This window comes from Pseudovirgaria hyperparasitica (genome assembly GCF_010093815.1).
Source record: "Pseudovirgaria hyperparasitica strain CBS 121739 unplaced genomic scaffold EJ05scaffold_6, whole genome shotgun sequence".
Taxonomy (NCBI): Eukaryota; Fungi; Ascomycota; class Dothideomycetes; order Acrospermales; family Acrospermaceae; genus Pseudovirgaria; species Pseudovirgaria hyperparasitica.
The window spans coordinates 1572528-1597572 of record NW_022985554.1 but is presented as its reverse complement, the minus strand read 5'-3'; the positions used below and the strand labels follow the sequence as shown (position 1 = coordinate 1597572).

General features: G+C 50.3%; 8 protein-coding genes across 8 annotated transcripts; 4 read left to right on the top strand and 4 right to left on the bottom strand.

The window, feature by feature from the left end:
* The first annotated feature begins 334 nt into the window (after positions 1–334).
* EJ05DRAFT_510209 (uncharacterized protein) lies at positions 335–2074 on the top strand. The gene is made up of 3 exons (XM_033748160.1): positions 335–513; positions 573–659; positions 717–2074. Exons 1-3 carry the CDS (start codon positions 483–485, stop codon positions 1793–1795), a joined length of 1197 nt encoding a protein of 398 aa, XP_033601836.1. The 5' UTR covers positions 335–482; the 3' UTR covers positions 1796–2074.
* A 558-nt stretch (positions 2075–2632) lies between these two features.
* Positions 2633–5553, bottom strand: EJ05DRAFT_510208 (putative DEAD/DEAH box helicase). Its single transcript, XM_033748159.1, has 3 exons — positions 5209–5553; positions 3182–5136; positions 2633–3125 (listed from the first exon to the last, which is right to left on the bottom strand). The coding sequence occupies exons 1-3, from the start codon at positions 5491–5493 to the stop codon at positions 2966–2968; spliced, it is 2400 nt and encodes a 799-aa protein (XP_033601835.1). The 5' UTR covers positions 5494–5553; the 3' UTR covers positions 2633–2965.
* A 382-nt stretch (positions 5554–5935) lies between these two features.
* EJ05DRAFT_437930 (uncharacterized protein) lies at positions 5936–8664 on the bottom strand (the record flags this gene model as incomplete). The annotated part of the gene is made up of 2 exons (XM_033741809.1): positions 5936–7659; positions 7710–8664. 2 exons carry the CDS (start codon positions 8662–8664, stop codon positions 5936–5938), a joined length of 2679 nt encoding a protein of 892 aa, XP_033601834.1.
* Positions 8665–10197: 1533 nt separating this feature from the next.
* On the top strand, positions 10198–11020 carry EJ05DRAFT_344401 (uncharacterized protein). The gene has a single exon (XM_033740945.1). It carries the CDS (start codon positions 10291–10293, stop codon positions 10726–10728), a length of 438 nt encoding a protein of 145 aa, XP_033601833.1. The 5' UTR covers positions 10198–10290; the 3' UTR covers positions 10729–11020.
* A 3920-nt stretch (positions 11021–14940) lies between these two features.
* EJ05DRAFT_485407 (uncharacterized protein) lies at positions 14941–15733 on the top strand (the record flags this gene model as incomplete). Its single annotated transcript, XM_033745449.1, has 4 exons — positions 14941–15227; positions 15268–15298; positions 15435–15525; positions 15576–15733. 4 exons carry the CDS (start codon positions 14941–14943, stop codon positions 15731–15733), a joined length of 567 nt encoding a protein of 188 aa, XP_033601832.1.
* A 629-nt stretch (positions 15734–16362) lies between these two features.
* EJ05DRAFT_485406 (Arf-domain-containing protein) lies at positions 16363–17392 on the top strand (the record flags this gene model as incomplete). Its single annotated transcript, XM_033745448.1, has 4 exons — positions 16363–16379; positions 16440–16441; positions 16492–16665; positions 16767–17392. 4 exons carry the CDS (start codon positions 16363–16365, stop codon positions 17390–17392), a joined length of 819 nt encoding a protein of 272 aa, XP_033601831.1.
* A 655-nt stretch (positions 17393–18047) lies between these two features.
* Positions 18048–20343, bottom strand: EJ05DRAFT_475594 (MFS general substrate transporter). Its single transcript, XM_033743834.1, has 5 exons — positions 20127–20343; positions 19606–19965; positions 19101–19557; positions 18472–19050; positions 18048–18418 (listed from the first exon to the last, which is right to left on the bottom strand). The coding sequence occupies exons 2-5, from the start codon at positions 19944–19946 to the stop codon at positions 18170–18172; spliced, it is 1626 nt and encodes a 541-aa protein (XP_033601830.1). The 5' UTR covers positions 19947–19965; positions 20127–20343; the 3' UTR covers positions 18048–18169.
* A 677-nt stretch (positions 20344–21020) lies between these two features.
* Positions 21021–24625, bottom strand: EJ05DRAFT_344288 (calcium ATPase). The gene is made up of 5 exons (XM_033740944.1): positions 24256–24625; positions 24041–24198; positions 21672–23987; positions 21520–21617; positions 21021–21470 (listed from the first exon to the last, which is right to left on the bottom strand). The coding sequence occupies exons 1-5, from the start codon at positions 24371–24373 to the stop codon at positions 21134–21136; spliced, it is 3027 nt and encodes a 1008-aa protein (XP_033601829.1). The 5' UTR covers positions 24374–24625; the 3' UTR covers positions 21021–21133.
* Between the last annotated feature and the right edge of the window lie 420 nt (positions 24626–25045).

Sequence of the window (25045 nt, the reverse complement as noted above, 5' to 3'; positions counted from 1 at the left end):
AGGTCGATAGATGCGAGGTGGCCCAGCACCATTATAGGTAGGCAGTTCGCTTTCCGTGGTAAAATACAGAGATGTCAAGGCAGAGGCAGGGCAATAATGACTACCTTAAGACAGTAATGATAGTTGTATCTAAACGATAGAATGTAAGGAGAGCAGGAAGATCCCAAGTATATAGTAGTATTTATAGTTAGGAATATAAAGGTTTGGACGGCTAGGTCTATTAAAAGCTATGACCAGGCGGTATCCACCGACCATTCCGGATTAGGTCTAGCGGCATATCTACCTAATTGCCTTACTCAGGCTTCTACTACTCTCTCGCTCTTAGTAAGAGCAACTTTAATTAATCAACGAATTGATATTCATACTACATTAATTATCACGTTTCATTATACGGGAATCAACGCCATACTATAACTAGCGTATCGTTGACTCATTCACTGCAAATTTATAGCCGTAACGTCGAGGCGAATGATCATCACAACATGTCTATTTTCATCAACATCGTACACCAAGGTAGCATAGCTTCGCGCCCCCTGGCGCAACACAGTCACCAGCCGCTTATTGGAACCTAGGCACTATCTACTTTTCCCAGCGTCGCTGGTCAGACGACATTGATTTCCTGCAAGTAGCGTCCAAAAGGCTACGAGGTGCAACAAACGGTCAGTCCCCCGAGTCTGCGTCGTAAAGTAGCTGTGTTGTTCACATTACAGTGATAGAACATACATTTGGCGCAATCTATCTGGGCTTCTGCTGGGATTGGCTTCAACAGGATGATATCGTTCGCCCATTTGAAGATCGACGCCATATCCATCTCACCGCAATTTGGACTTTTGACCTGGATGCCGGTGTGCTCCGTTGCGAGAAGAAAACTGGTAACTCCCAAGTGCCTCTTAGTGTACTTCGACAACGTGAGATCGGTCTGCTGGATCTCCAGCCTTATGAGCAACCACTACCTCTAAAGAATACAATATTTTCCATGTTTACAGCACCAACTTGGAACTTCCGGCGACTTACAACGGAGAAACGTAACCTCGAGCGGCACAAGGCTTTTGTGAGTCGGATGCTTTCCGACTTTGCATTTCAATGGAGGCACATCCTCTGCAGCCGATACAACGATATTACTTTCAAACGGCTGGCAAACGCAGTGCTCAAAATTGCCACTTTGGACATTAATGTTCTGGAAATCAACAGCCCTCGTAGGAGCTGCGGTGGACATCTGCTTTGGATCCACGATCTCCCTCATTGGGCCACAGTACAAGGGAACATCATCCGATACCCCTCGACATCCATTGTCGTGTCACGGCACATGCCCCACGCAATCGCATTGATCCGGCAGAATTTCGCGGAACGAAACGCCTTGAAACGAGATTCCTCCCGCACACCCAGTAATGCCAACTTCTACCTAATCCTAACAATGGACAAGATCGTCCGATACTTCATCTCCGACGACTCAGAGGCCTACTCCGCACCAGAAAACCTCTTTGAAGAAGACGGATACACGGTCTCTGCACGGGGCCTCGAGATGCTCCTCGAATGCACACTCACCAAGGCGCGCCCGTCCCTCATTCATGGGCTCCCCTCCGAGCTCCAGGATATGATCCTCGAGCACACATCACACGGTCCTATCGAGCGCAGTCGAATCGCCTGTGCGCTAGACATCGGGACAGTATTCGACTGGAAAAACGGCAATAGGGTCGTAGAACGTCAAGTTTCTCTTACGAACCGAATGGTGGAATCGCCCGTCGAGTCACAGGTTTACTTGGCTGGTGAGTTTAGCGGTCTGGTGTATAAGTGATGTGTTTATGCGGGGTACTTTCTGGGGATGGTCTGCTTTGTTGATGGTCTCAAGGTGTTCATCCACATACCCCTTTTTATACGGATGGCATCGGGATCCGCCCCAACCAACGTGCAATTCTGAGAATATGTCCCACAGCGTCAACAATCTCCATTTCGCCACCTACTTTGCTTAGTCAGAGTAGAGTCATAGGGCAAGCAGGTAGGCAGGGCAGCCCAGGATACGTAAACCAGCCCAATCTTACTGCTTTCAAACACCCTACCCAGTCCTTCTTCCTTCCTATACAGTGAACTAAAAAGTGTACCTATACCAAGCATCACGACAACAATCGGAGAATGGTAGATACGTAGAACGTAAAATAGGTATAAGAAGCTCTGCAAAACCACCCAAAGAAGAGAAAAGGGGGATAGAAAACTCAACTCATTTTCCAGGTTGCCTATATGTGTATGTGACGGTTTACTACCGGGTGTGTGTATGAGTTACTCAAGAGGTATGTGGGTTTGCTTAAGAGGTGTGTGAAGTACTCAAGAGGTGTGTGAGTTTACTCAAATGTGTGCATTGCTTAGGCAGGTAGGTGTGTAGCTGAGAGATGGGTGTAAGTTGCTCAAATACAAACATATATACGTTTACTCACTAAGGACATTATATTGCTTAGCTACGCGGGCTACTCTCTCTCCCTCTCTCACAGCACAGCACAGCACAGCACATCACAGCACAGCACAGCACACATTACGCATGTTATTCTGCAACTTTGGTGGACCACCCTCTAAAAAAGGGGCGAATTTCCAGGGGGCTTGCATGCTGCCACTAATTACCCAAGAACATATACGATTGAATGCGCATTTACTATAATTAAGCCTGCTATCTTCCTTTCCGACTATACTATTGATTAGAGTAGTGAAGAAAGAGTCTTTGACTCGCGTTACTTGGAATGCAGATTGAAATGTTTTTTCAGGTAGGATCATAATGAGTCATGTATTATCTTGCCTGTCGTACTCGACAGCAGGGTTTCTCCGTCGATGACGAGTGTTGTTGATACATGATATGATAAAAAGTGCCATGAATACCCAAATGATGCTTGCAAGAAAGCCGTCCGCTTTGCTACACACAGCAGTAATATCCTGATTGCGACGATACGATAGTCAGTATGAACACTCCACCTCTCACCTCTCACCACCCGCTGCCACGCTGCTGTCCGCCACCATTCTCCTCCGTCTTCTCGGCCTTTCTCTGGCCGTGTGTCTTCTTCTGCTGCGCAGCAGGATGCTTGCGTAGCTCCTCCGGAACGCGGCTCTTGTCCGACTTCTGCAGCATGGACTTGAGATCGTACCTATGGCTTGGTTAGCACTGCCACTGACAGCAAGATAGAATGAGGGGTGCACGTACATGACGTCCTCATCCTCGTGTCCCAAGAAAGTAATCGCTGTACCCGTCTTCCCTGCACGACCCGTACGTCCAATACGATGTGTATAAGCCTCGATGCTCCCAGTCATGTTAAAGTTAACCACCAGACTAACGTCCGGCACGTCGATACCACGACCCGCAAGATCGGTTGCGACGAGGATGTCTGCAGTTCCATTACGCAGCTGAGACAGAGACGCCTCACGCTGTTCTTGTGTCTTGTTACCATGCAGTGTGACAGCCGAGTATCCCCAGTGCTTGATGTCACGCGCGATCGTGTCACAGTTACGCTTGATGTTGACAAAGACAATGATTGGTGGCGCGTACTGGTTCGAGCGTAGGATTTCCTCGAGGCGCTTCTTCCGCTTCTCTTCGCCTGAGATCATCTCGACACGTTGCTCGACTGTGTCGACTGCTTCGCCGGCGTTACCAATGGTTACTGTGGCGGGGCGGCGCAGGTATTTCTTTGCGATGCGCTCGACAGCTGCTGGCATAGTGGCTGTAAACATCATTGTCTGGCGGTAGCGGTCTTTGCCTCCTAGACGACGGCTCATTACCACCGGATTCTCAGCATCATCGTTGTCGGGCTTCTCGTTGGAGACTGGGAGAGCGTTAAGGATCTTGTTCAGCGGCTCTTCGAAACCTTGGTCGACCATGCGATCAGCCTCATCCATAATAACGTAGCAACATTGGCTGAGGACTAGGACACGACGCTCGATGCAGTCTAGGAGACGACCAGGCGTAGCAATGAGAATATGTGCTCCTTCGCGCATGTTGTATGCTTGCTCTTCAATAGAGTGACCACCAACGATACTGACAGCCTTGAAGCCGAGTGGCGACGCAAATTTTGTTGCTTCTGATTCGATCTGTTGCGCCAACTCACGAGTTGGAGCGAGAATGACTGCGTACGGCCCGTCATTGCGGTTGAAGTCGTTGAAGGTAGGCAGATCTTTGATATAGACTAGTAAAGGTAGCAGGAAGGCAGCAGTTTTACCGGAACCAGTGACAGCAACTCCGATCAGGTCGCGGTTGAGCAGAGCAATAGGGATAGAAGCCCTTTGTACTGGCGAAGGATCGGTATAACCGACCCGTCTGATGATAGCGAGGACATCTTCGGGCAGATCGGACTCGTCCCATGACCGCATCGGATTTGGTAATGTTCCGCCTTTGGTGCTGATGCTGAAGTCTTCCTTGAAGATGCGCCAGTCACGTTCGCGCATCTGAGACAACTCCTTATCACTCCAGTGCTTCTCCAATACACCGCGTCCACCTGCATCCCTTTGACGTCTTTCCATGTCCATGATTGCATTTATTCGTGCTGTCTCATCGCTCTTGCTGAGCTTTTTGATAGCATCTGTGTACGCACGAGCACCGGCCTCGTTATCTGCATAACCACCTAATCGACCTCGTCCGTAGAAAGATGCCACCGTCCGGTCTTGGTACAGAGGGTTGTAATCCTGGCTGGTATCTTCTTCTGGGTTCCACTCAAAGTTGAATTTCTTCTCTGTGGTCCGCTTTCGCTTCTTTTTCGCCGAGAAAGTCGAAACATTGTTGTCCACACCCATGTATCGCTGTCTGATCAACTCCTTCTCCGCTTCTTCGGGGTTTATTGCTCGTTTCTTGTTATCCGTGGGTGCCGCGACAGTAGCACTCTGCTTGCCAGGCGGTGGCATGTTTGTCTTTTCTCCAGGCCTGTTGCGCATCGCGCTAGGTCCTCTAGGAGCCTCTTGTCTTTGTGATCTTGGTCCGGTAGGTATGGCAGGTCGCGCGCTTCCATTGGTCCCACGTGTACTGCTCGCTGTTTCACTCATACCAGCCTCTGCCATGAACTTGGCTCTTTCCAAACGCGTTGCCTCTTCCCTTCGCGCTCGCTCTTCAGCTTGACGCTGTTCTTCGGCCTTCGCGTATTTTTCACGTTGAGCTCGGGGTATAAACCTTGGCTACATGACAGTTAGGTCATTTAAACGTTTACTGGAAGCACTACCTTGCATAGTACTCAGATGGCAGCATACCTTTGCAGCTAGCGCGTCCGCTTCCCTCTTCTTCTTCAGAAAATCCTCGATACTGGGTGGCTGCTTAGCTACTTTCCTGCTTGGAATTGATCCAGTCACACTACCGACACTGCCGCGAACACCTAAAGCAGGCCCGAGCGGTTCATCGCTTGGTGGCGGAGGTGGTGGAATGTCCTCTGGTGGAGGCGGCGGTGCTGATGAATCTAGAGGGGGTGGTGGTGGTGCGAGAGAGCCAGATGATGGAGGAGGAGGTGGTGGGAGAGGAAGGGATGCTTTTACTGCCATGGTTAGTTCCTATGATACAGTCATCTGTCGCGAGGATATGAAGTTGAGATGAAAGGTTGCATGCAACTCGTAGAGAGCTACATTAATGTGGGGATGATTACACGGACGCCAAGCCAATGCTACGGCTATAGCTGCTGCCTGAGGCACACCGCACGTATCACTTTTGAAAGTCCCTGATATCGTGAATTTAACATCTGATTATCTAAGTCTTTGCGCATGTCGGTGGCGCTCTAGCATAGTTCAAATACACTATACATGACATGCGACTCTGCCCCTGGCAGGTGCTTTGAACAAGTAAACGCCATTAGTGGTATGCCCATATCCTCTCGCTATGCATGAATATGATTTGTAATTTGTGTGCTCATCACACAACACAGAAATAGAAGAAATAAAAACCCCGAGCACACCTTGTCTGCGAGGACATATGCATAAGCGTGTCAGTTCATGTGGTATCGGTGTTGGTTTGCTGTGCGCAGTACTCAACGATAAGTCTTTCAAGATCAGTAAGTTTGTAGGGCTTCGTCATGAAGCCTTTCATGCCCGCCCTAGCAGCGCGTTCCAGAGCTCCGTCCGTAACGTCGGCTGTAACAGCGAGAATCGTGGGAGGTTTGGGGTCTTTCGGACCATTGCCCATCTCGAGGATGCGTTCGGTGGCTTCATATCCATCCATGAACGGCATCCAAAGATCCATCAGGATGACATCTACATGACGGCCATTTTGAGTATCTTCGGTCATTTTTCGAACAGCGTCAGCACCGTCGTATGCTTCTTTAATTGACGAGTAGCCAAGCTTTTTAAGCATGCTGACAAGAATGCTGCGATTTATTTTGTTGTCTTCGGCAACGAGAAAGTTCAACGGGTGGCGCTTGGCGAGACTACCTCCCGAGGTGCTTTTGGTGGAGAGTCTTCGGGACATCTGAGGTGCGCTTGGCCGGCGGGATGGAGAAGCAGGAATTCGGGGAGATCGGAGTAGAGACGGAGATGATGTGGAGGTCTGAGAAGGGTTCGGATGGTGTGAGTCGTTGCGGCTTTCGTGTATCAAGTCCGTGAGGACTTTGGTCGTAGTAGGTGGTAAGGCAGGTGTCTGCAGACGCTCATCTGAATCTCCTGGAGTGCGAGTGCGAGACCGGGTGGCAGGGCTCATAGAGCCTGACGGTGAGCATGGCCTACTGCACACGTCACTCGGCGTCAAGGGCACGCGCATCTCGAAGTCGGATCCCTTGTCAGGCCCGTATGTCTCTGTGTGTACACAGCGGATGTCACCGCCAAGTTTACGGGCGAGACCTTTGGCCACCAGAAGACCGAGACCGAGACCCTCGCTCTGTCGTGTTAGAGAGTCGTCCTCTCGTGAGAAAGCCTTGAAGAGGTTTGGGTGGAAAGCGGTCGGTATGCCTGGGCCACTGTCCTTTACGTTGATGATGATGTATCGATTGCGATGACTGAGACGGGCCGTGATGGTGATTTTGCCCTCTTCGGTGAACTTGATGGCATTGAGAACAACACAAGATATCATCTTGCCCAGCTCTCGCTCATCAATCAACATGGAATCTGGGACATTGTTGGCTACCGACCATTCGATGATCTTGACTTTGTCTTCGCCAGCTGGTGACCTCGTGTGAACCTCGATGATCTCACCATTCTCCGTTTCTTTTGCGATGGCAGATTCAGGTCTGCCACCTATTTTGAGAGAGTCATTGATGATGTATTGAAGCACATCGGGAAGATTGGTGTGTCGGAGTCCAGGAACGATGTTGCGTTCCGTGGCGAAGACAGGCGACCTTGGCTCACTCTTCGGACTGGTATAAGCTTCGGCGTCGTCGTGATGCGATTGTCTGGATGCACTGACATCCTCGGCCAGACTGGCTGCATATTGGGTGTCGAAGCTGTTTCGACCACGTGAGCTTTGAGGAGAGACTGGGACACGAACTTTTGGAGCAGGTCCAAAGTCCCAGGACGTCGGTTCCCGCTTTCGTTTGTTTGATTTGAGATTGAGATGCATATTGTTACCGGCAACAACTATATCTGGCCTCTTCTCTGGCAGATTCAAAACGGCTGATCGTGGCTCGTCGTCGTCGAATGGAGTGGCGGGAGTCTCAGGGACGCCCATATTCATGTCATAGGCGTGCACTACATTGTCTGCAGCTTCCACTGCACGGCGTGATGAATCTGGGAGGTATCAGTGAGGGCCCTAATATTAGATAGAATATGTTTCTGACCTTGAATGTCTTCAATGTTCTTCTTCAGGTCAGTAAAGACCTTGCGCACACGGAGGTCCCGGTGTTCTTGAACGGCATCTTGTACGGTGGCGTACATGACATCAAGCATTCCCACCACGCCTTGCATCGGTGTTCTCAATTCATGCGATAGGCTTCGAGCGTACGGTTTGAGTGATTGAGTGGCTGTAGCGATTGCATCATGAGGTATTACCTTGGAATGGCCGCATTTCATGGCATCGACGACATTTTCGCTAAAGTCTCTTTTCTCCAGCATCCGGTTCAGAATCATGTCTTCGACAGAATGCAACAGCAATTCCATATGAGCCCAACCGAGGCCTCTCTTGTGAGACTCCTTGGGGCCCCACATGACCCCAAAATGGCCTATACATTTTCCATGGGCGAAGAGTGGGATACCAATATAGGATTCTGCGGGAAGAGGGAGCACATTTGGGTTGCCGACAACGAATTCCTCGAGGTGTTTTGCAATGACAAAGACCTTGTCGTGACGCATGTATGCACAGGGGCATGAGTAGGCGTGGTATTTGAAGTTTGTCATGCGATTCTCCATTGCCAGACCGTCTGAAATGTAGATTGCGAGACCCATCAGGCAAGATCCAGGCATGCCAATGGGAGGCATCTCAACAGCAGCGTTCTCGTCGTCGGTCACGATACGCTTGGAAACAAAGGCATACTGGGCACCCATCATCTTGGCCAGTCCTTCCGTCATCTGCTCCCAGAAGTCCGAACCGGCCAAGTTTCGTAATCGGGCCTTTAACTTGATCAGATTCTCGATGGCGCGGCTTTCGTCGTGAGCGAACAGCTCCTGCTGCTGCTCATGATGCTTCGGGTCACCATTGTGGATGACAAGACCAGGTTCAGGACCGGAAAAGCATAAAGATTCGCGGGCGAAGGAGTCAGGTGGCCTATTGCTCAAATCCACCCCGCCATTCTCCATTCCTGGATTGCTCCAGCGTTGCCTGGCTGGAGAGATCTGCTTCCAAGACGAAGAGGGGCCGATGTTCCAAGTTGGAGTTGGATCCTGGTGAGATGCAGCTGTTGGACGTCCTTGGTAGAAGTAGTGTTGGGCGCCACGGCTGAAGAGTCGGAAGCAACGAGAGAGTGTATGGGAGAGCGTTCGAGTCGAGTCGAGTGCGAGTGCAAGAACGAGTTTCGAAGTGGTCGGAAGCGGAAGTAGGGAAGCCGAGTGGGATGTGATTGGCACGGAGGATGCAAGTGGTCGCAAGCAACGACGGGAGGTGAAGTATGCAAGCAATGCGAGCAGCAAGGTGGAATGAGCAGAGAGAGGGAGACAGGGAGTGGACACAGATAGGTGGTGGTGAGTCAAGAGGGCCAAGAAGAAGAGTTGAAGGGTGGTGGGTAACAAACAGATTACAGATTACAGTATTAGTGAGCGTAGTAAGTAGTAGTAGTAGTAGTAGGTGTGTTATGACGACAAGAGCATGGTAGACAGTAAGTAGTAGTAGTAAGTAGTAAGTAATGATTAGTTCGTGTAAGAAAGAAAGCATGAACCCATGAATGAGTGAATCAATGAATGAATGGAGCGCGAGGCGGAGGGCAGAAAAGTGGGTCTTGGCGTTGAGAGCGCACGGGGAGCCGCCCAGGATTTGGACGCGCTCTAGACTGAAGTTGTGTCAACTACCCAAGCCTACTCCAGCCTAATCCAGCCTAATCCAGCCTAATCAAGTCTCCCTCCCCCCCTCCAAGCCCCCAAGCCCCTTCAAGCCTGCCGCAAGGTTGGCGTCTCCTCGTCCCCCGAATAAATCACTGTCTGCCTCCTCCAACCAACAAACCAACCCGCTATGATCGCGTCAACGGTCGACATGGGGCCCTGTGACGGTAACTACACACACTACTCATCTCATCATCTCATCTGATACACTCAAAATGACATATGATATGATTGTTTTTCGGCTTATTACACCTGGTCTTGGATACGATATACGATCAAAAGCTAACTAACCTACCTACCTACCTACCATGCCGTCCTGTCCTGCCTGTCCTGCGCCATACTGTTCGAGTCTGCTTGCAGCCTGCAGCAGCTTGCGGTTTGGGAGTTTGCAGTGTGCAGTGTGCAGAATATTTCCGAGGTAGTGCAGCAGCAGCATTTGACGTTGGAGATGTTAATTATCGTTGTTATTATTGGTGTGCGACATGGCTTACTATAATGATAGTAACAACGACAATCATAATAATGATAGTAACTATAATACCACATCCACCCACATAGCTACCGTACCGCCCTTTGTCCAGGACCGACCGCAATGTAACAGCCGTCAGAACACAAAAGACAAGGCCGCGACTCAAACACCGCTGGGTCGAGAGCGTTCGGGATCGTCCGCTGTGCTACTGAGTTTGGCGCCGATCAAGCGATAACGTGCTTTAGCAGAACAACTAGCCAGGTACCATCCATCTTTACAATACTCTCCGTAAGCCACTCCTCTCCGACTATCAGACTTGAGTCTGCGCCCGCTATGCTGATATCTGCGCCCACTCGCCGCTCTCGGTCCGACTTCTGTCTCCGACGGGGCCAGAAAGGTACAAGGACACAGGCTGTAATCTAATGTTATTATTGCCGCGCACCCAAAGCCGTCGACTAACCAGGCATATCTCTCTTTGCTGTCCCCACGCATCAATCCAAACCACCACCCAAAGAACACCATCGTCAGTGGCTTCTCGGTTGCTTGCCAGTTCCGGAGGCGGTCTGCAAGCTATACTTTCCAAACACTACCGCTTCAAGTCTGGCCGTTCTACCCTTCTACTACAACGACCTCCTCACTTGGATCCATCTCAGACACTTTTCATGAGCCAGCCATCTATATCACTATTCTTCTATGCGGGGAGGGGACATGCGGCCTGCCGATCTGCCGATCACAATTGCCTACCACCACCACTCAAGTGTCAAGAGATGAGCGAGCCAAGACCAGGGACGCCGGTCGGACAAAAAGCCTCGTTGAGCGTGCGAGTGCCGCTAACACCCTTTGTTATTTATTCCATGTGATATTACCATGATTTATCATCCTATGCGGAGAAGAATCAGAAGCAGAAGACGACGGTGCTACCGCTAGAAAGCATACAATATCATCTTCTCGACGGCAATGCGGTTCTCTGCTACAGCCCGTGACCCCGTTGATGGTTGGACGATGACACCAGCCAGCTACGAGGCGCGCGTCGCCAGGCCCCTCTAGACGTCTCGTCACTTGGTTTGACGCGCCTCTCCTCTACATGTAACGTAACCTCCAGTCCTGGGAGTTCTGGAGTCTTGGAGTCTTGCTGGCCACTCTAGTTGCAAGCGCCCCAGGGTCCACGGCTCCGAGAAGCTTCTCTCGAGACTCGTGGCATACATGTACTACTTCTTAGTACTGCCTAACCCTTCCATCGCATCCTGGTGCCATCGACGATGGCCGGTAGCCAATCTGCATTGAGCATCCTGCACAGCCAACCAATCACGCCGTTGCTGCGAATTGCGCTCTAAATTCACCGTTGACGTCCGTTCAATCTATCCTCGAGCTAGTCTTTCTCCTTGCAACATTTCTAATCGCGATTTGACAGCGGACACAAGGAGATCGTCGGCGAGGCTGGAAAATGTCTCGTCGCGTGGCTGGCTGCCGATCGTCAGGTGCAAAACACATGGTGAATTTCATCCATAGGCACGGCTCTTTCAGTATAACAAACTATGCATGCCTGATGATGTCAGGACGTACGTACGGTAGCACGCACTCTACGACTGTATCCAGTTCGCTACACAATTGATGCCAAGCAAAAATAGTGCTTACATAGATCAATCAGCCTATTTATGACTGTGATGAAAGCGATGAGAGTAAGAGAGAGCGGCTTCGGACTTCGCACAATCCACGCGCGCCTTAACTCCACCGTCTCTTGGCGGGGAAGCCTCATCCACCTAGCAGTCTCAGTCAGCAGCAGCCCGGGCCATTTCAGGAGATTTTCTAATCGATAGGCATTAATCGCATATAACGCTCACTTCTCCAGTTTTAATCGTGAGGCTGAAACGGGCACGAAAGAGGACCCTGGGTAGGCTTGGTAATATTTTAATACATCTGTAGTGGTGCAAACTCGAGATGAAGACGCAGCAGCAGAGAAGCTTCGGCGAGCTTGACTGTACGCGCATCTCAATCACATCAGCAAGCAAAACCTTGGAAAGTCATCACAAAAGGACAACGCAGACTCCTAATCCGCACATTGCGCTTTTGCTTTGCCAGCCTCGAACCAACTGCCCGCCCTCTCTCTCTCTTCCTCTCTCCTCCGCGCGTGCGCTCTCTTACGCCCGTTCCCTTACGCCCGTAAGAAGCTGCACGTTCGTATATCCTACGCCCAGGCCCTCCCTGTCGATCCCAGGAACCCGGAACCGGCGTCATCGCAACACGTTCCAGACTTGCATAGAACCCGTCCGCCCAGGCAGCACAATTATATTCCCTTTTGGCGACGTTGCAACCAACCTCGCCCCGGGACCGACAAATCGACTTCATTCATCCATCTTGCGCGATGTCACGCTGTGAGGCCTTCTCTCCGTGAGCTTATTCTTACAATCATTTCCCATTCCATTCCTGATGGCGCGACGTGCTGTCCGTGAAAGATACCGTTCAACACATGCCTGCTGGCGCACTGCCAGCCTGAGTCTGGATTTCGCTTATCGGCGATCGCGCCCAGAGACTGTCACGGCGCGTTCTGAAACAGGGGAGCCTCATGGCAGTACTGCACTGTACTGTACTGCGCTGCCAGCCGGTACTGATACCCTGTTGCATGGCATCATGTAGCCGTCCACTATATCAGATATGGTGCTGCCGCGACCACGATTCCAGACTTCGCCCTGTTTTACCTTTCGTACGTATCTTACTTACTACAGTACACTACAGATGAGTCCACCACGGCTCCGACTCCACTCAATGCCAATTATATATCCACTCACTACTCACTCCATCGCCACATTCTCGAGCGCGCCACTGACTGACTGACTCTGTGACAAACAGCCACTAGCAACGCCGCTGAAAGCATGAGGAAGGCAGAACATCGTGGACGCCCTGCCCGGTCTGCGAGGTTGTGGCTTCAACGGGACGTCTCGCCCCAGACCGCCCCATTCCGTGGCTTCTGTCAAGCGCACTCATATCAGGTGACGACTATTTTAAGATGAGCCCCCTCGTTCACGAGTCGCGACGTCTCGTCTACAAGCCACAAGAGCCGAGACTTGGATGTTGTCGATGGCGGAGGCAGCGCTTTCGGATCGTGGAATCGCACGGCAATCACCAGTAGAGATAAGAGCATTTTTCCATCAAGAAGGCCACGAGACTCTAGCTCAAACGCCATGGACTAGAAAGCCTCGCTGGATATCTTTGAGCAGCAGAAGTAGTAACGGCGGCGGTGAGACTAGCATAGGAAGAGCACTCCAGCGCTTCATTCTGTTTCGAGTCTTCTGGCTCTCGTCCTCAATCGAGTGCGTCCAGGCATCTACCTGGCTGGACTGGCCTCGGATTGGCTGTGAATAGGGGGTAAAACACTCATCCAACATTGCATGCGTGAATCTCTCACAAGCTCCCAGATGGCTATCACCATCATCACCACTATACCCAAGCCTTCATCACTGCACAGACATGCCGCACATCAGCACCAAAAGCTACTACCCATCATCACACACTCGTAGCAATGCAGCAGCGCGACAAGCCGCATAATCATGTTGTTGTCAAGGTCGAAAGATCACCGCGACGGGAAGGCGCCCGACAAAGCACACAAGAAACCGGCAAGCCTGGTCCACGCCATCCATCGCGGATATCCTTATTGATGTCGGAAATATAGATTTCTATGTTCTGGGTGCTGTGAGTGATTGAGTTGTCCACGGGACTTATAGTCATCTATTTATATATACTTGTGTCGAGTGTAGTGGAACCCCTTTCACAGAAATGTGCGTCACTTTGAATATATGACTGTGTGAAAAGCACACCTACCCGGCATTCCGAGCATATCCTCTCCCTCTCAATTAAACACTCGTCATACGCCTATCCCATCTTCCTTTTCTTCCATCTCCGCAGTTTCCATATCATACTACCATGCTATCCCCCGGCCATCACTAGATTCCCAATACAACCCCCTTTCCCACACACTACCTCAAGGCATCGACGTCGGTACATATGTCTCGCTCGTGCTGAGTGGACTTTCCTCCTATAGTAATGTTATTAAATGGTGAAGATGGTTATTACCACCACCACCATATCCACATGATCCGCAGGCAGTGGCCGTGGAACGAGAAATATAAGCACTGTGCCCTCGTTGAGATTAGATTATTCACGAGGTCTGGGTTATTATAAGTCTTGTGCGTAGCTTGTCCCTCCCTGCCTCTCTCCTTCTCCTACCCTCCATAGCATGAGGCGTGGAAGCACGAGGCGGGACGTATGTACGTATGTACGTACCCGGCTATTCATCTAGCTGGAACTTCACGCGTGCTTATATACACGTATCTGTCTATATATATCCCCCTCCTCTACTCTATCTTGCTTTGTTATCCTACTCACCAGCAATAAGACTCTGATACATCAACCGCCCGTCTAAGCGCTAACGGGATGCAATTATAAGCCCCTAGGAACGTTTCACATCTATGCTTGGGGCCAGGAGTATGTGCATGTGCTGCGAATGGGTGCTTTGTTTGGTGTTTGGGATGTGGAGGAGGGAGGGAGGGAGCAAGGGAGTAGTGTTGCTCATCGTTGTTATACATTAGTGGTGCACGTTATCGCTGTTCAGACATGATGTATATTGTTATCACACATTGAAAAGTGAAGATATGTCTGTCTCTGTCATCAGCTACAACGTCTCATCCACGATCCAACCCGGCGAACGTGACGTGCGAGCATGACGTGTGATACGATGCGTACCCGGCATTCGTCTAGTCTATTCACACGCAGAACAGCTACAGATGTGCATATATATACCACCCCCTCAAGCCCCAAAACTTCTTCCTCTCGTCAGCAAACATGTGCAAGGGACATCGGTATGGAAGACTATGCTGTCTAAGTGTCTCCCACTTGTTTACACTACACGACAACTATGTGTGGGAATGATTGCTTTTTTCTGATCGCAGGGTTCTGGGACATGTGTCTTTATGCTGTCGTGATGATGGTGATGATTAGCATCACTATACGCTATTCATCATCAGGGTTTTGATAGTTTGTTACCGTGGTGATGGTCGTCATTATCATAGCTGGACATAATGCATACATACTATCATATTCTCCATTCATACTCACAGCATTTAGAATCACAATTCACACTCCCCAACCCCACAGTACAACTCCGCCCTCACTCTTACAATCGTATACTCCCCACCAAATACCACCCGCGCCCAGCTACTACCCACCATCCACCCCCAATACCAATGATCATCACCAACATTTCCACCGCTTCGCACGCCACACATGGGGCTTTCGGACCAATGTTCTGTCTACCGTCGTCACAAGTCCCATCCGTCGAAGACGGAACCATAATGCCTTGTTGTAGGTATGCGAGTAGAGTAGCCGTATACTCTGTGCGAGGATAGATATATATGTAAGGAGAGGCACCACTGCCGGGTAAGTCGCACAATGATACTGACTGATCCAGCAGACAGATGCATGTTTTGTGGATAGTGAATGCATGACAAATGCGTGTGACAGGGGCGGTGTTACCCGGCAGTTGATTTACTTACTTACACTAATATATATATAGCACGCCTCCCATCCCTATCCTCCCTCCCAGTTCCAGAAGCAATACGTCTACACACAACAGTCTCCCGGAGCTAGACGCATGGATTCAGTATGTGAGCCCTCGCTCAACACAACTATTGCCTTGCTAGCACTACCATTGCAGCCGAAGGGTGGTGGTGGTGGTGGTTGTGCTTGGAAGTATATTTGGCCTTCCTATGTGTGGTTGGTTTGGTGTGTTTATTGAATGGTGATGATGAGCAGCGGCATGGGGTAGTGGCGATTGTCATCGTTGCTATCGAGGGTTTTATGCCGGGTGGTTAGCGGATATTTTTGTGGCGGACATCAACGTCCTGTTCTTCTCTTCTAGGCACGGTGAGTGAGGTCTGTAGATTTGAATCGTGACTGTTATGCCGTACGATGAGTTTGTAAAATGGAAAAGAGGCATTTAGGACGGGGTAAAATAGAGACATGTCGTGATATTATCGGCTTCACTATCGCACGACTATGCAAGTCTAGCGAGCAGAAACTTGAACATGTCGTCTTCCAGGGAGTCGCTTGAGTAGATATTGTACTAGGTGATGTAATGCCTTTGGAGTCAGTGAACACACTACCCCTATTGTGTTTACATATTTTTCCAAGCCGGACAGTGGCCTCACGATACGGCAGAGGTATACCGCTCGGATACCGCGCGCTTCATTTCTACGTAGCCTGCGCAATCAAATAGGGATATCGGAGTATCATCGCATTCAAGAACAAGGAACATTTGTTTATGGAGAAGTTTTGATGGATCAACTAGCATAGCGGGTATGAAGCCACATACGTCATAGGAGCCCTGACTTGTAGAACAAAAAAAGAAACCCGAGCAAATTCTAGAATAAGTACATCCAGCCTATTAGCAACAACTAAGCCATAATCTCCCCTACCCACGTCGAGACCCCAGACATGCACCCATGTGGTTCCTAGAATGGTACGAAGACCCCACTCAAACCCTTTCCCTAGAACCTTTCTTCTAACTAGTCTACCTTAGGTGTAAGTCATGACTCAATCCCAGAAAACAACAACTACAACCATAGCACCAGCATGTCCAGATATAAATACTAAGTACCGTCCCCTCCAAATAGTCCTCAATGGCCTCTCCTGGCTAGGCCTCGTAGAGAAGGACATCAAAGTCCTCTTTCTCGGACTCGACAACTCCGGCAAGACGACCCTTCTCCACGTCCTCCGGACAGAGCAGATGGCCGCAAAGCCACATAGTAAGCATGTCCCCTTTCCCCCTCAATGCCAGACAGACTGCATGAATTGCTGCTTCCGATTCAGATACCCGCTGCACGCTAACTAACTTCGCCATCCCCAGATGCCCAATCCTGTGAGTCCGCCGATTTGAAATATACAACATATACATCCCCCTCCGGAAAACGCACACGAAGCATCCACGCAAGACACATCAACTCACCAACTCACCAACTCACCAACTCACCAACTCACCAACTCACCAACTCACAACACACCCTCACAGCAGCAAAAACCCCCCAAAAACTCACCATCAGCTCCACACCCATCACCCCCTACGACTTCGGCGGCCTAATGTACAAACACACGCCCCAACCCTGGCGCACCGCCACCCACATCCACCCCATCAACGCCGTCATCTTCCTCGTCGACGCACAGGACCACGAACGCTTCCGCCAGGCCAAGGCCGCGCTCGACTCGGCCCTGTCCTTGGAGTGCCTGGCCAGCACCACCACGGTACCCTTCCTCGTGCTAGGGAATAAGATCGATGCCGTTGACGCGGTGAGCGAGGAACAGCTTCGGGCCGAGTTGGGGCTTGATCGGGGTGGTGGTGCTAGTGGGGCGGAGGGGGGCAGAGGAGGGAGGGATAGGCCGGTTGGGCTGTTTATGTGCTCTGTTTTGAGGGGACAAGGTAGGAGGAAGGAAACACCCTATACCCTCTTACCCGTGCGGACCAGAGGACTGATCTGATTGATTTGGCATTGATCTGTAGGTTATCATCAGGGTCTCGAATGGCTCGGTCGGTACCTCTGAGGAGCGACTACAAGAGTGACAGCGACGACAGTCAGTTCCCCTCACACTATACACATACACACTGCTGCTTCGGGCCAAGCTACGCTATGGTCTACGGCGCTACACGATCAGTGCACAGCCGTCAGGCCTCCCTCCAATCCCGTTGGCTAGTGGCAGAGGGAAAAGATAAAATTTCTGCTGTTTAGGGAGTGCGAACACGGCCAGGGCTTTGATTCCGGCAAAGCTACTGCCATACACCATACACCTCTCCTGGATGGTGTCGTCAGGCTTGGTGTGTAAGCTGTCTAGAACCCACCTACATGTCTTATATAATATGTGATGGGATGGAAATGATGTTGATGAGTTAGAGAAGAGAAGGCTGGCAATTTGCATGTTTGTCATAGAATTGCCAGGTTTGCCGCCCACATCGTACACCATACTAATCAAACGAAGTACATCACATTGCACATGGCCCCAGTCTCTTGACATAAGATGGTTCAGGGGCAGGGATGGCATCGTCTGTACAGGCATGCAAACACGACAAAGGACCTACGAGGCCGTGCAGTACAAACTGCAGCTTTACCACAGTGACTCAGTCGCTCAAAAACGGTATTTCACCCATCAATCATGATTACATAAAGTCTACAGTGGATTTCTCGACACGCTCGGTATGCCCCAACGCCTGCAATGCAACGTAATGCAAGTGTCACTTGTTTACACTGATCCTCTGGCCCTCTAAAACTCGACCCAGAACCTATTTCTCAACCACGGCCCGTAGATCTTGAATACCGCCGGCACTGGTACGAGGGCAAGCGCAATGAAACCCATCAAACTATTTCCCCAACCCAATCCTAGAGCATTGTACATTTGCAGGCCACCCAACGGCAGTAGCGCACCGGCTAGAGATCGCAGCACGGTATTGGCAGCCATGGCGGAGGCAGCGTGAAGCGTGAACGCATCAATCATGTATGTGTTAATAGACATCTTGTCTGAATGTTAGTAGATTGGCAAGATCATTCAGGAGGAAAAGAGTATACCATGCAACTGATCAGTCCAATGCCCACGAAAATAGTGCCAAGCAACGGTACTGCCCAATGGACCTGATATTGCGCCGTCCAGCCATATATGAACATACCAAGGGGGATGCAAAAACCCCCTGGGATAGTCAAGAGATAAGGTAGCCGGTGCTCCGGTTGAAGTGTCACGCCATGGGCTATTAGCGCTTTGATATGACGATCGCTGAGTGTTCCTAGAACTGCTAAGCCGATAATCATGCCGATACCAATGGGGATATAGGTTAAGCCGACGTTGCCGGGACTGAAGCCGTAGCTCCGCTCAAATACGAATGTGAATGTGGTGAAGAGGAGGTAGAGGATGGCGTAGGCAACGGCCATGTAGAGCGAAAGGAGGAACACGATGGGTGAGAGGAAGAGCATCTTGGTTGGGCGCACAAGAGCACGCTTGAGCAGTTCTTTGGAAGTCAGTCCGTTGTCAAGCTTACTGCGTAGATTCATATTTCCGGTCTCTTTCCGAAGGCGAGCTACCTTGCGTCCGATCAAGACAGGAGCATAGGATTCACGGAGCAAGAGAAATGCAAGCACTGTAAAGACACCGCCCTGGCGAGATAGTAAGTATATTCCACAGTAGGCACTCGTACCAGACTTACGACAATTGCTAGCAGCCAGAATACCCATCTCCACCCTGCACCTTCAACCAGAAACCCACCGGCGACAGGTCCAATAACGGGTCCAAGCAAGGGCCCCAAGGCCCAGATAGCCATAGCTGACCCACGGCGTTCGGGAGGCATCATGTCTGCGATAGTACCTCCACCGATAGTCAGTGGTGCAGATCCGGCGCAACCCATAAGGAAACGGAACGCCACGAGCATGCCATAGCTGTTCGACACAGCACAGCCAATTGCGAATATGACAAACAACACATTGCAGCTATGGTAGCAAACTGTCCTTCCATACATTTCACTCAGGGGCGCGACTAGGAGTGGCCCAAAAGCGAAACCGAGAATATAGACAGAAACGACAAAAGTGGCGAGCTTTGGGTCGGAGGTGTTGAACTCCCGCATGATTTGAGGAACACCCGGAGCAAACATACTCGAGGCGAGAGGTCTGTATCATATTAGCTTATGTCCTCGGCGTGTTGCCAGGAGTTCGTGCGTGATAAGTGTACATATCGCCAGCACCGCAATATTCATCCACTTCCATCCCTCTTTCCAATTGATTGGATTGTTAGGGTCCTGATCAATCGGCTCGTCCCAGAAAACTACATTAGGATCCTGTTCGTCGGCGGAATCCTGTAGCTCATTTTTCTCCTGTAATCCATCAATCCCAAGCTCGGCATCTCTCTCGGACCACGAGGCGGTGGACCTGTCTTCCTTGTGCGATCTAATGTTCGAGGGCGTATCAGCGTCATCACCTTCTTGGTGGGGGAGAGCGACTTGAGGCTCAGTAACGTTAGCTGTGCTGGCCAGTGGCGCGCCAGAACGAATCGAAGTCATGACGCGGCTGTGATAGATGCTAAATAATCAATATCAGCTTGAATCGGACAGTTCATGTGAAAGCCACGCAAGATCTTGCATAGTGGAAACCCGCATGCTAGGTTGAGGCTACTAACAAAGCACCAGGGCATCTCCTTGTAAAGATCTCTACCATCATGCTATGTCGTTGAACACACTCACCGTTTTCAGACCTCGCACCTACAACACAACCCCACTTCTGTAGCTAGTCTCCCTGGCGATAAAGCCCGCGTAAATACTCCGATCTCGCGTATCTTCTTCGTGGCCAAACGGTGCACAGATAACGACTGTCCCGAGCGCAGAAGGAGGTAATGGAAGTTTCGTGTTAGTCAAAATATAATTCACACGGGTAGCAAGTTCAAGACTGAAAGAAGCTTGGGCGCGGGTGCTTTAATATAATAAACATGGCTGCTTCCTGGCGCAAATGTGGCACCTGCCAACCAGTGGGTCTCTGCCTACTCGATCCCTATTAATTAGCGTCCAAGCCCTACTACCTCCACACCCACCAGAAGACTGATCGGCGGCTCGGATAAATGCGAGGTTAGCCGCCTCGAATTCTAAAGGAGCGAAAACGACAGATATTCATCTCATACCTGTCGATTTGTGCCTCCACCTCCTAGTCATCAAAGTAATGACCTATCAATATTCCTGTCATCATTCCCCCTCCTCGTCCTCGATGCTGTACTCCCCAACTGCATCCTCTCTACCAGTCTCACGCCATACAAATAGTATCATTCAACACACAACATATAGCGTACAGAGCAGAGCACACAGTACCTCCCACCCTTGAAATCTCCAGCGCCTAAAATCTCAACGTTCGACTTAGTTCCTTGGTGTTGAGCCTCCGTTGCGCTGACATACCGTCCCCGTTCCCGATTCTCTGCTTCGTGCCGACTCCCTATTTGGACTCTTAGGTCGCCACCTGAAAATCTCCTACTAGACATGGAGAACGACAATGGTCATGTGTGTATGTGTAGCTATAACTGCGTATAGGCATATCAGACAATCTTCCTAAGCGGCGTGGTTCTGCGGCGCATAATGCCCTTTGTTCTTTTATTCTTTACTCTAGTTGTCTTGTGTAATCTGGCTATGTGTCTAGTTTCTATAGCATTGCAATACTAGTCTACGACAGGATTCGCGCTGTGGCCCGGCCCCTGCCAATCCAACGCTCAATTCCTTTTCTTCTGCAGGCTGCCATTTACCCCAGCTTGGAGGTTCGAGATGTCGATCTTCTTCATAAAGAATGTCCGCTCAACAAACTTTAGTACCTCATCAATCGCGACGATCGGAGCGCTGATATATAAAACAGCCTTCCATTCGGTCCAGTTCAGTGGCACGATCGAGAACAAGCTTTGCAAGAAAGGAATGTACAAGAGTGCAAAGTGGAGAGCCATGGAAAGGCAAATAGCGTAGACGAGCATCATGTTCTTCCAGAGAGGCAGGGTGATAAGAGATTCGGACGAAGAGAGCGCATTGACTGCATTGAACATCTCAATGACGACCAAGCTGTTGGCATGTTAGTGTGGGAGCACAACGATTTGAAGATCGAGCTTACATTGACAGAGAGACCGTTGATGCCGACTTAGCCATATCATTTCCGAACATCTCACATCCAATCTCAGGGAATTTGGTCGAGCATTGATGAAAATTAGACTGGTTCGAGTTAGAACCTGAGCCCCCTACACTTATGCATACTTCGGAACTTACAAGCTGAGAGAAGTTGATCTGTGGACCCTCTGAGTAGAACATGAACCACCAAGCGTATCCGAAAACGGTTGCTGCACCTACGTAGGTACCAATGACCATGTAGCGGAAAAATAACCACCCACCGACAAGTGGCTCGTCGCGCTTTCTTGGCTGTCTCCGCATGACATCGTGATCAGGGGGGTTGAAGGAAAGGGCTGTCGCTGGAAGACCATCGGTGACTAAGTTGACCCAGAGGAGTTGTACAGGTATAAGAGCTTCAGGCATACCCGCTGCGGCGGTCAAGAAAATCGAAACAACTTCGCCGATGTTGGAGGATATGAGGTACCGGATGAATTGCTGTGTGTTACTGTAGATGGATCGCCCTTCTTCAATGGCACCTTCGATAGTTGCAAAGTTGTCGTCAACTAGAACCATATCGGCGGCCAGCTTGGCTACGTCAGTACCTGAGCCCATAGCAACGCCAATATCGGCCTTCTTCAACGCGGGCGCGTCGTTGACGCCATCACCAGTCATAGCCACAACTTCTCCGGCTGATTGAAGCAGATCTACAAGCTTGGACTTGTGAGACGGCTCGGTCCGAGAGAACAGTGATGCTCGCTTTGCTGCTTCGAGCTTTTCGGATTCGGACAAAGCATCGAATTGTCGCCCAGTGTAGCTCTTACCAGATAGACTTTCGTTTGCACCAAAGACACCAATCTGTCGACAGATCGCCTCTGCTGTATTCTGATTGTCACCCGTGATAACCACTACACGTATGCCTGCCTCGCGACATAGCTCAATGGAACGGCGAACTTCTGGTCGAGGAGGATCCAGCATACCTACCAGGCCAATAAGTGTCATCTTGGTCTCGAGTTGTGCGTACTCCTTGGTCGATTTAGCTGTCTTCGTCAATGGGTTTGACCCGATATCCTCGACAGAGGCAAGTGCAATAACACGGAGACCTCGGTTACCATATTCAACAATCTCTTGGTTGATGAGGTTGGCCAACTTCGGATTGAGCTTTTCCTTCTTGCCTTGAGCTCCGACGAGGACGTGGGTGCATCGGTCCAGAATGGATTCCGGGGCTCCCTTGACAAGCAATTTTGGACCACTTCGACCTTGGACCAGGACTGACATGCTCTTTCTATCGCGAGAGAACTCATAGGTGGCGAGTTTGGGATACTGTGATTCATAGTATGCGCTGGAATAATGTAGGCGGTCAGAGAGAGATGCAGCCAATCGCTTCGCGTTCACATCTGCGACAGGAGTCCCAACCTTCTCTACCAATACACGAAGCGCGCCTTCAGTAGGCTCACCCACGACACTGTGATTGCCCGTCTTAGGATCGATTGAGAGCTTGGCCTCATTGCACAGAGCAGTGACCTCGCAGATCTGCGTTATAGTGGCTGATGTGGCAGCAGCATTTATGAGGCCCTTTCCTTTGAAAGATATTTGTCCTTCGGGAGCGAAGCTAGTACCTTCGATGTCAACCTCTTCGAGATCTGTACCAGACTCATTGATGAAGACGATCTTGTTGGCGCTCATTTGGTTCGTCGTCAGAGTCCCAGTCTTGTCGGAACATATTACGCTACAACTACCAAGTGTTTCGACGGATGGAAGACTTCTGACCACGGCGTTCCTGGCAGCCATCTTCCGAGTACCTAGGGCCAAACAGGTAGTTATAACAACTGCGAGACCTTCAGGAATAGCAGCAACACCAAGTGACACGGCAATTTTCAGGTAGTAAATGGCACCCTTGGTGAAGCTTCCGTGCGAAGGATCACTGAAATGACGAATATTGATGAGCCAGACGAGAATACAGATACCAGTAATGACCTTGGCCAACACATCGCCAAAGTCATTGAGCTTCTCTTTCAAAGGGGTAGGCTGCGAAATTTGTGACGTGATACTTTCATGAATATCGCCGATGGCAGTGTTACTTCCGGTGAGAACGACCAAAGCGTTAGCATGACCGTTGACCACAGTCGTACCAGAGAATAGCATGTTGACCTGGTCCTGCTTCACAGCATCCTTGTCTTTGACGATTCTAGTATCCTTGCCAACACTCTCGCTTTCGCCTGTCAAGATGGACTGGTCTACACTGAAGCTATTGCTCTGAATGGAGAGCAATCTGCAATCTGCGGGAATACGATCTCCTATAGCCACGGTAATGACATCACCAGGTACCAGGTCATCAGCCTTTACACGCTTGATACCCCCATTTCTTATGACCTTCGCCTCATTCGCGGAGTATTCTTGGAGTGCAGCAATGGCTTTTTCGGCGCTGCTTTCCTGCGATACGCCGACGACGGCGTTGAGGATGAGAATCGTCAGGATCTGTGGGATAGTCAGCTTCTCGACTACTCAACATACGTATACAGGGAACTTACAACAACAGGGTCCACAAAAGCGGTCCAATCGTCGCCACCCTCGAAGAGCGCAAGGACGAATGAAACCGCGGCGGATCCAAGAAGTATTATGACGAGTTGATCTTTGAACTGCTCTAGTATGAGCTCCCATAAGGGAGTTGGTGGATCTTCAGGTAAGGCTGCAAATGTACTATTAGCTCTCATGTTGCCGAGGAACGAGTTCTTCTCGCAGTTACCGTTCTTCCCATATTTCTTGCGCAGGGCTTCTACGCGCTCCTCGTTCAAGCCATGTTGCTCCGAGACTTGGAAGAATTCCAAAGTCTCCCTTGTTGGACGAGCGTAAGCGGCCTCCATGTTGCAGAGTGGTTCTGGTAGTGTAACAGACCCTCAGTGAGGGAGGGAAAGGTTGAGGGGCGGCGCAGATCGGCGGCTCGGATGTTCGACGAGCTGTAATGATGGTAGGGAGGTATTATCTCGATCACGACGTACTACTGGATGAGAATAATAGACAATGTCATATTAAGCATCACTGCGGTGAAGACATGAGAAAATACTACGGTACAGTACACGGCAGACGAAAACCATATGTCCAAGGTGGCATCTTCGAAACGCGGGTCAAGCTAACTGCAGCAAGGGTGCCAGGTAGCTGTGACCAATAGCTCCGACTCGTGCCCAAAACCTGACCCACAGTCTGCTTCTTCTAGAACTATCGGGACCAGCCAATAAAAAGGCAGGTGATATTGGCTGTCAACATGTGTGACTTCTGTCCTGGATGCAGTACAATGATGGCCGGTTTTCTTGAGATCAACCACATTTGCGTTCTTCTTCGAGAACATACTATCAGAAAACGCCCTGAGATCCAGCTAATATGTACAGCCTTTATCAGGTCCACTGCCTTGACTTCAAGGCTATGTTTATACGCTAATATCGACATCACTGCAATGGCAACACGCCAGTCCTTCGGACGAAGTGAAGCTGCCTCCGCTTCTTTTACAGCCTAGGTCTGCGCTATAGGTTTCTATCTCT

Bases quoted from the DNA above. Each gene is read 5' to 3' on its own strand.
- EJ05DRAFT_510209 (XM_033748160.1), top strand. From the start codon at position 483: ATGTCTATTTTCATCAACATCGTACACCAAG. The intron at 514-572 runs GTAGCATAGCTT...ATTGGAACCTAG, and splicing joins CATCAACATCGTACACCAAG to GCACTATCTACTTTTCCCAG. The intron at 660-716 runs GTCAGTCCCCCG...TTACAGTGATAG, and splicing joins GCTACGAGGTGCAACAAACG to AACATACATTTGGCGCAATC.
- EJ05DRAFT_510208 (XM_033748159.1), bottom strand. From the start codon at position 5,493: ATGGCAGTAAAAGCATCCCTTCCTCTCCCACCACCTCCTCCTCCATCA. The intron at 5,137-5,208 runs GTATGCTGCCAT...ACTGTCATGTAG, and splicing joins CGGACGCGCTAGCTGCAAAG to CCAAGGTTTATACCCCGAGC. The intron at 3,126-3,181 runs GTACGTGCACCC...ACCAAGCCATAG, and splicing joins CACGAGGATGAGGACGTCAT to GTACGATCTCAAGTCCATGC.
- EJ05DRAFT_344401 (XM_033740945.1), top strand. From the start codon at position 10,291: ATGTTATTATTGCCGCGCACCCAAAGCCGTCGACTAACCAGGCATATC.
- EJ05DRAFT_475594 (XM_033743834.1), bottom strand. From the start codon at position 19,946: ATGACTTCGATTCGTTCTGGCGCGCCACTGGCCAGCACAGCTAACGTT. The intron at 19,558-19,605 runs GCACGAACTCCT...AATATGATACAG, and splicing joins GCGATATGTACACTTATCAC to ACCTCTCGCCTCGAGTATGT. The intron at 19,051-19,100 runs GTAAGTCTGGTA...CTATCTCGCCAG, and splicing joins TCTGGCTGCTAGCAATTGTC to GGCGGTGTCTTTACAGTGCT.
- EJ05DRAFT_344288 (XM_033740944.1), bottom strand. From the start codon at position 24,373: ATGGAGGCCGCTTACGCTCGTCCAACAAGGGAGACTTTGGAATTCTTC. The intron at 23,988-24,040 runs GTAAGTTCCCTG...ACTATCCCACAG, and splicing joins CTTTTGTGGACCCTGTTGTT to ATCCTGACGATTCTCATCCT. The intron at 21,618-21,671 runs GTAAGTTCCGAA...AACTCGAACCAG, and splicing joins AGATCAACTTCTCTCAGCTT to TCTAATTTTCATCAATGCTC.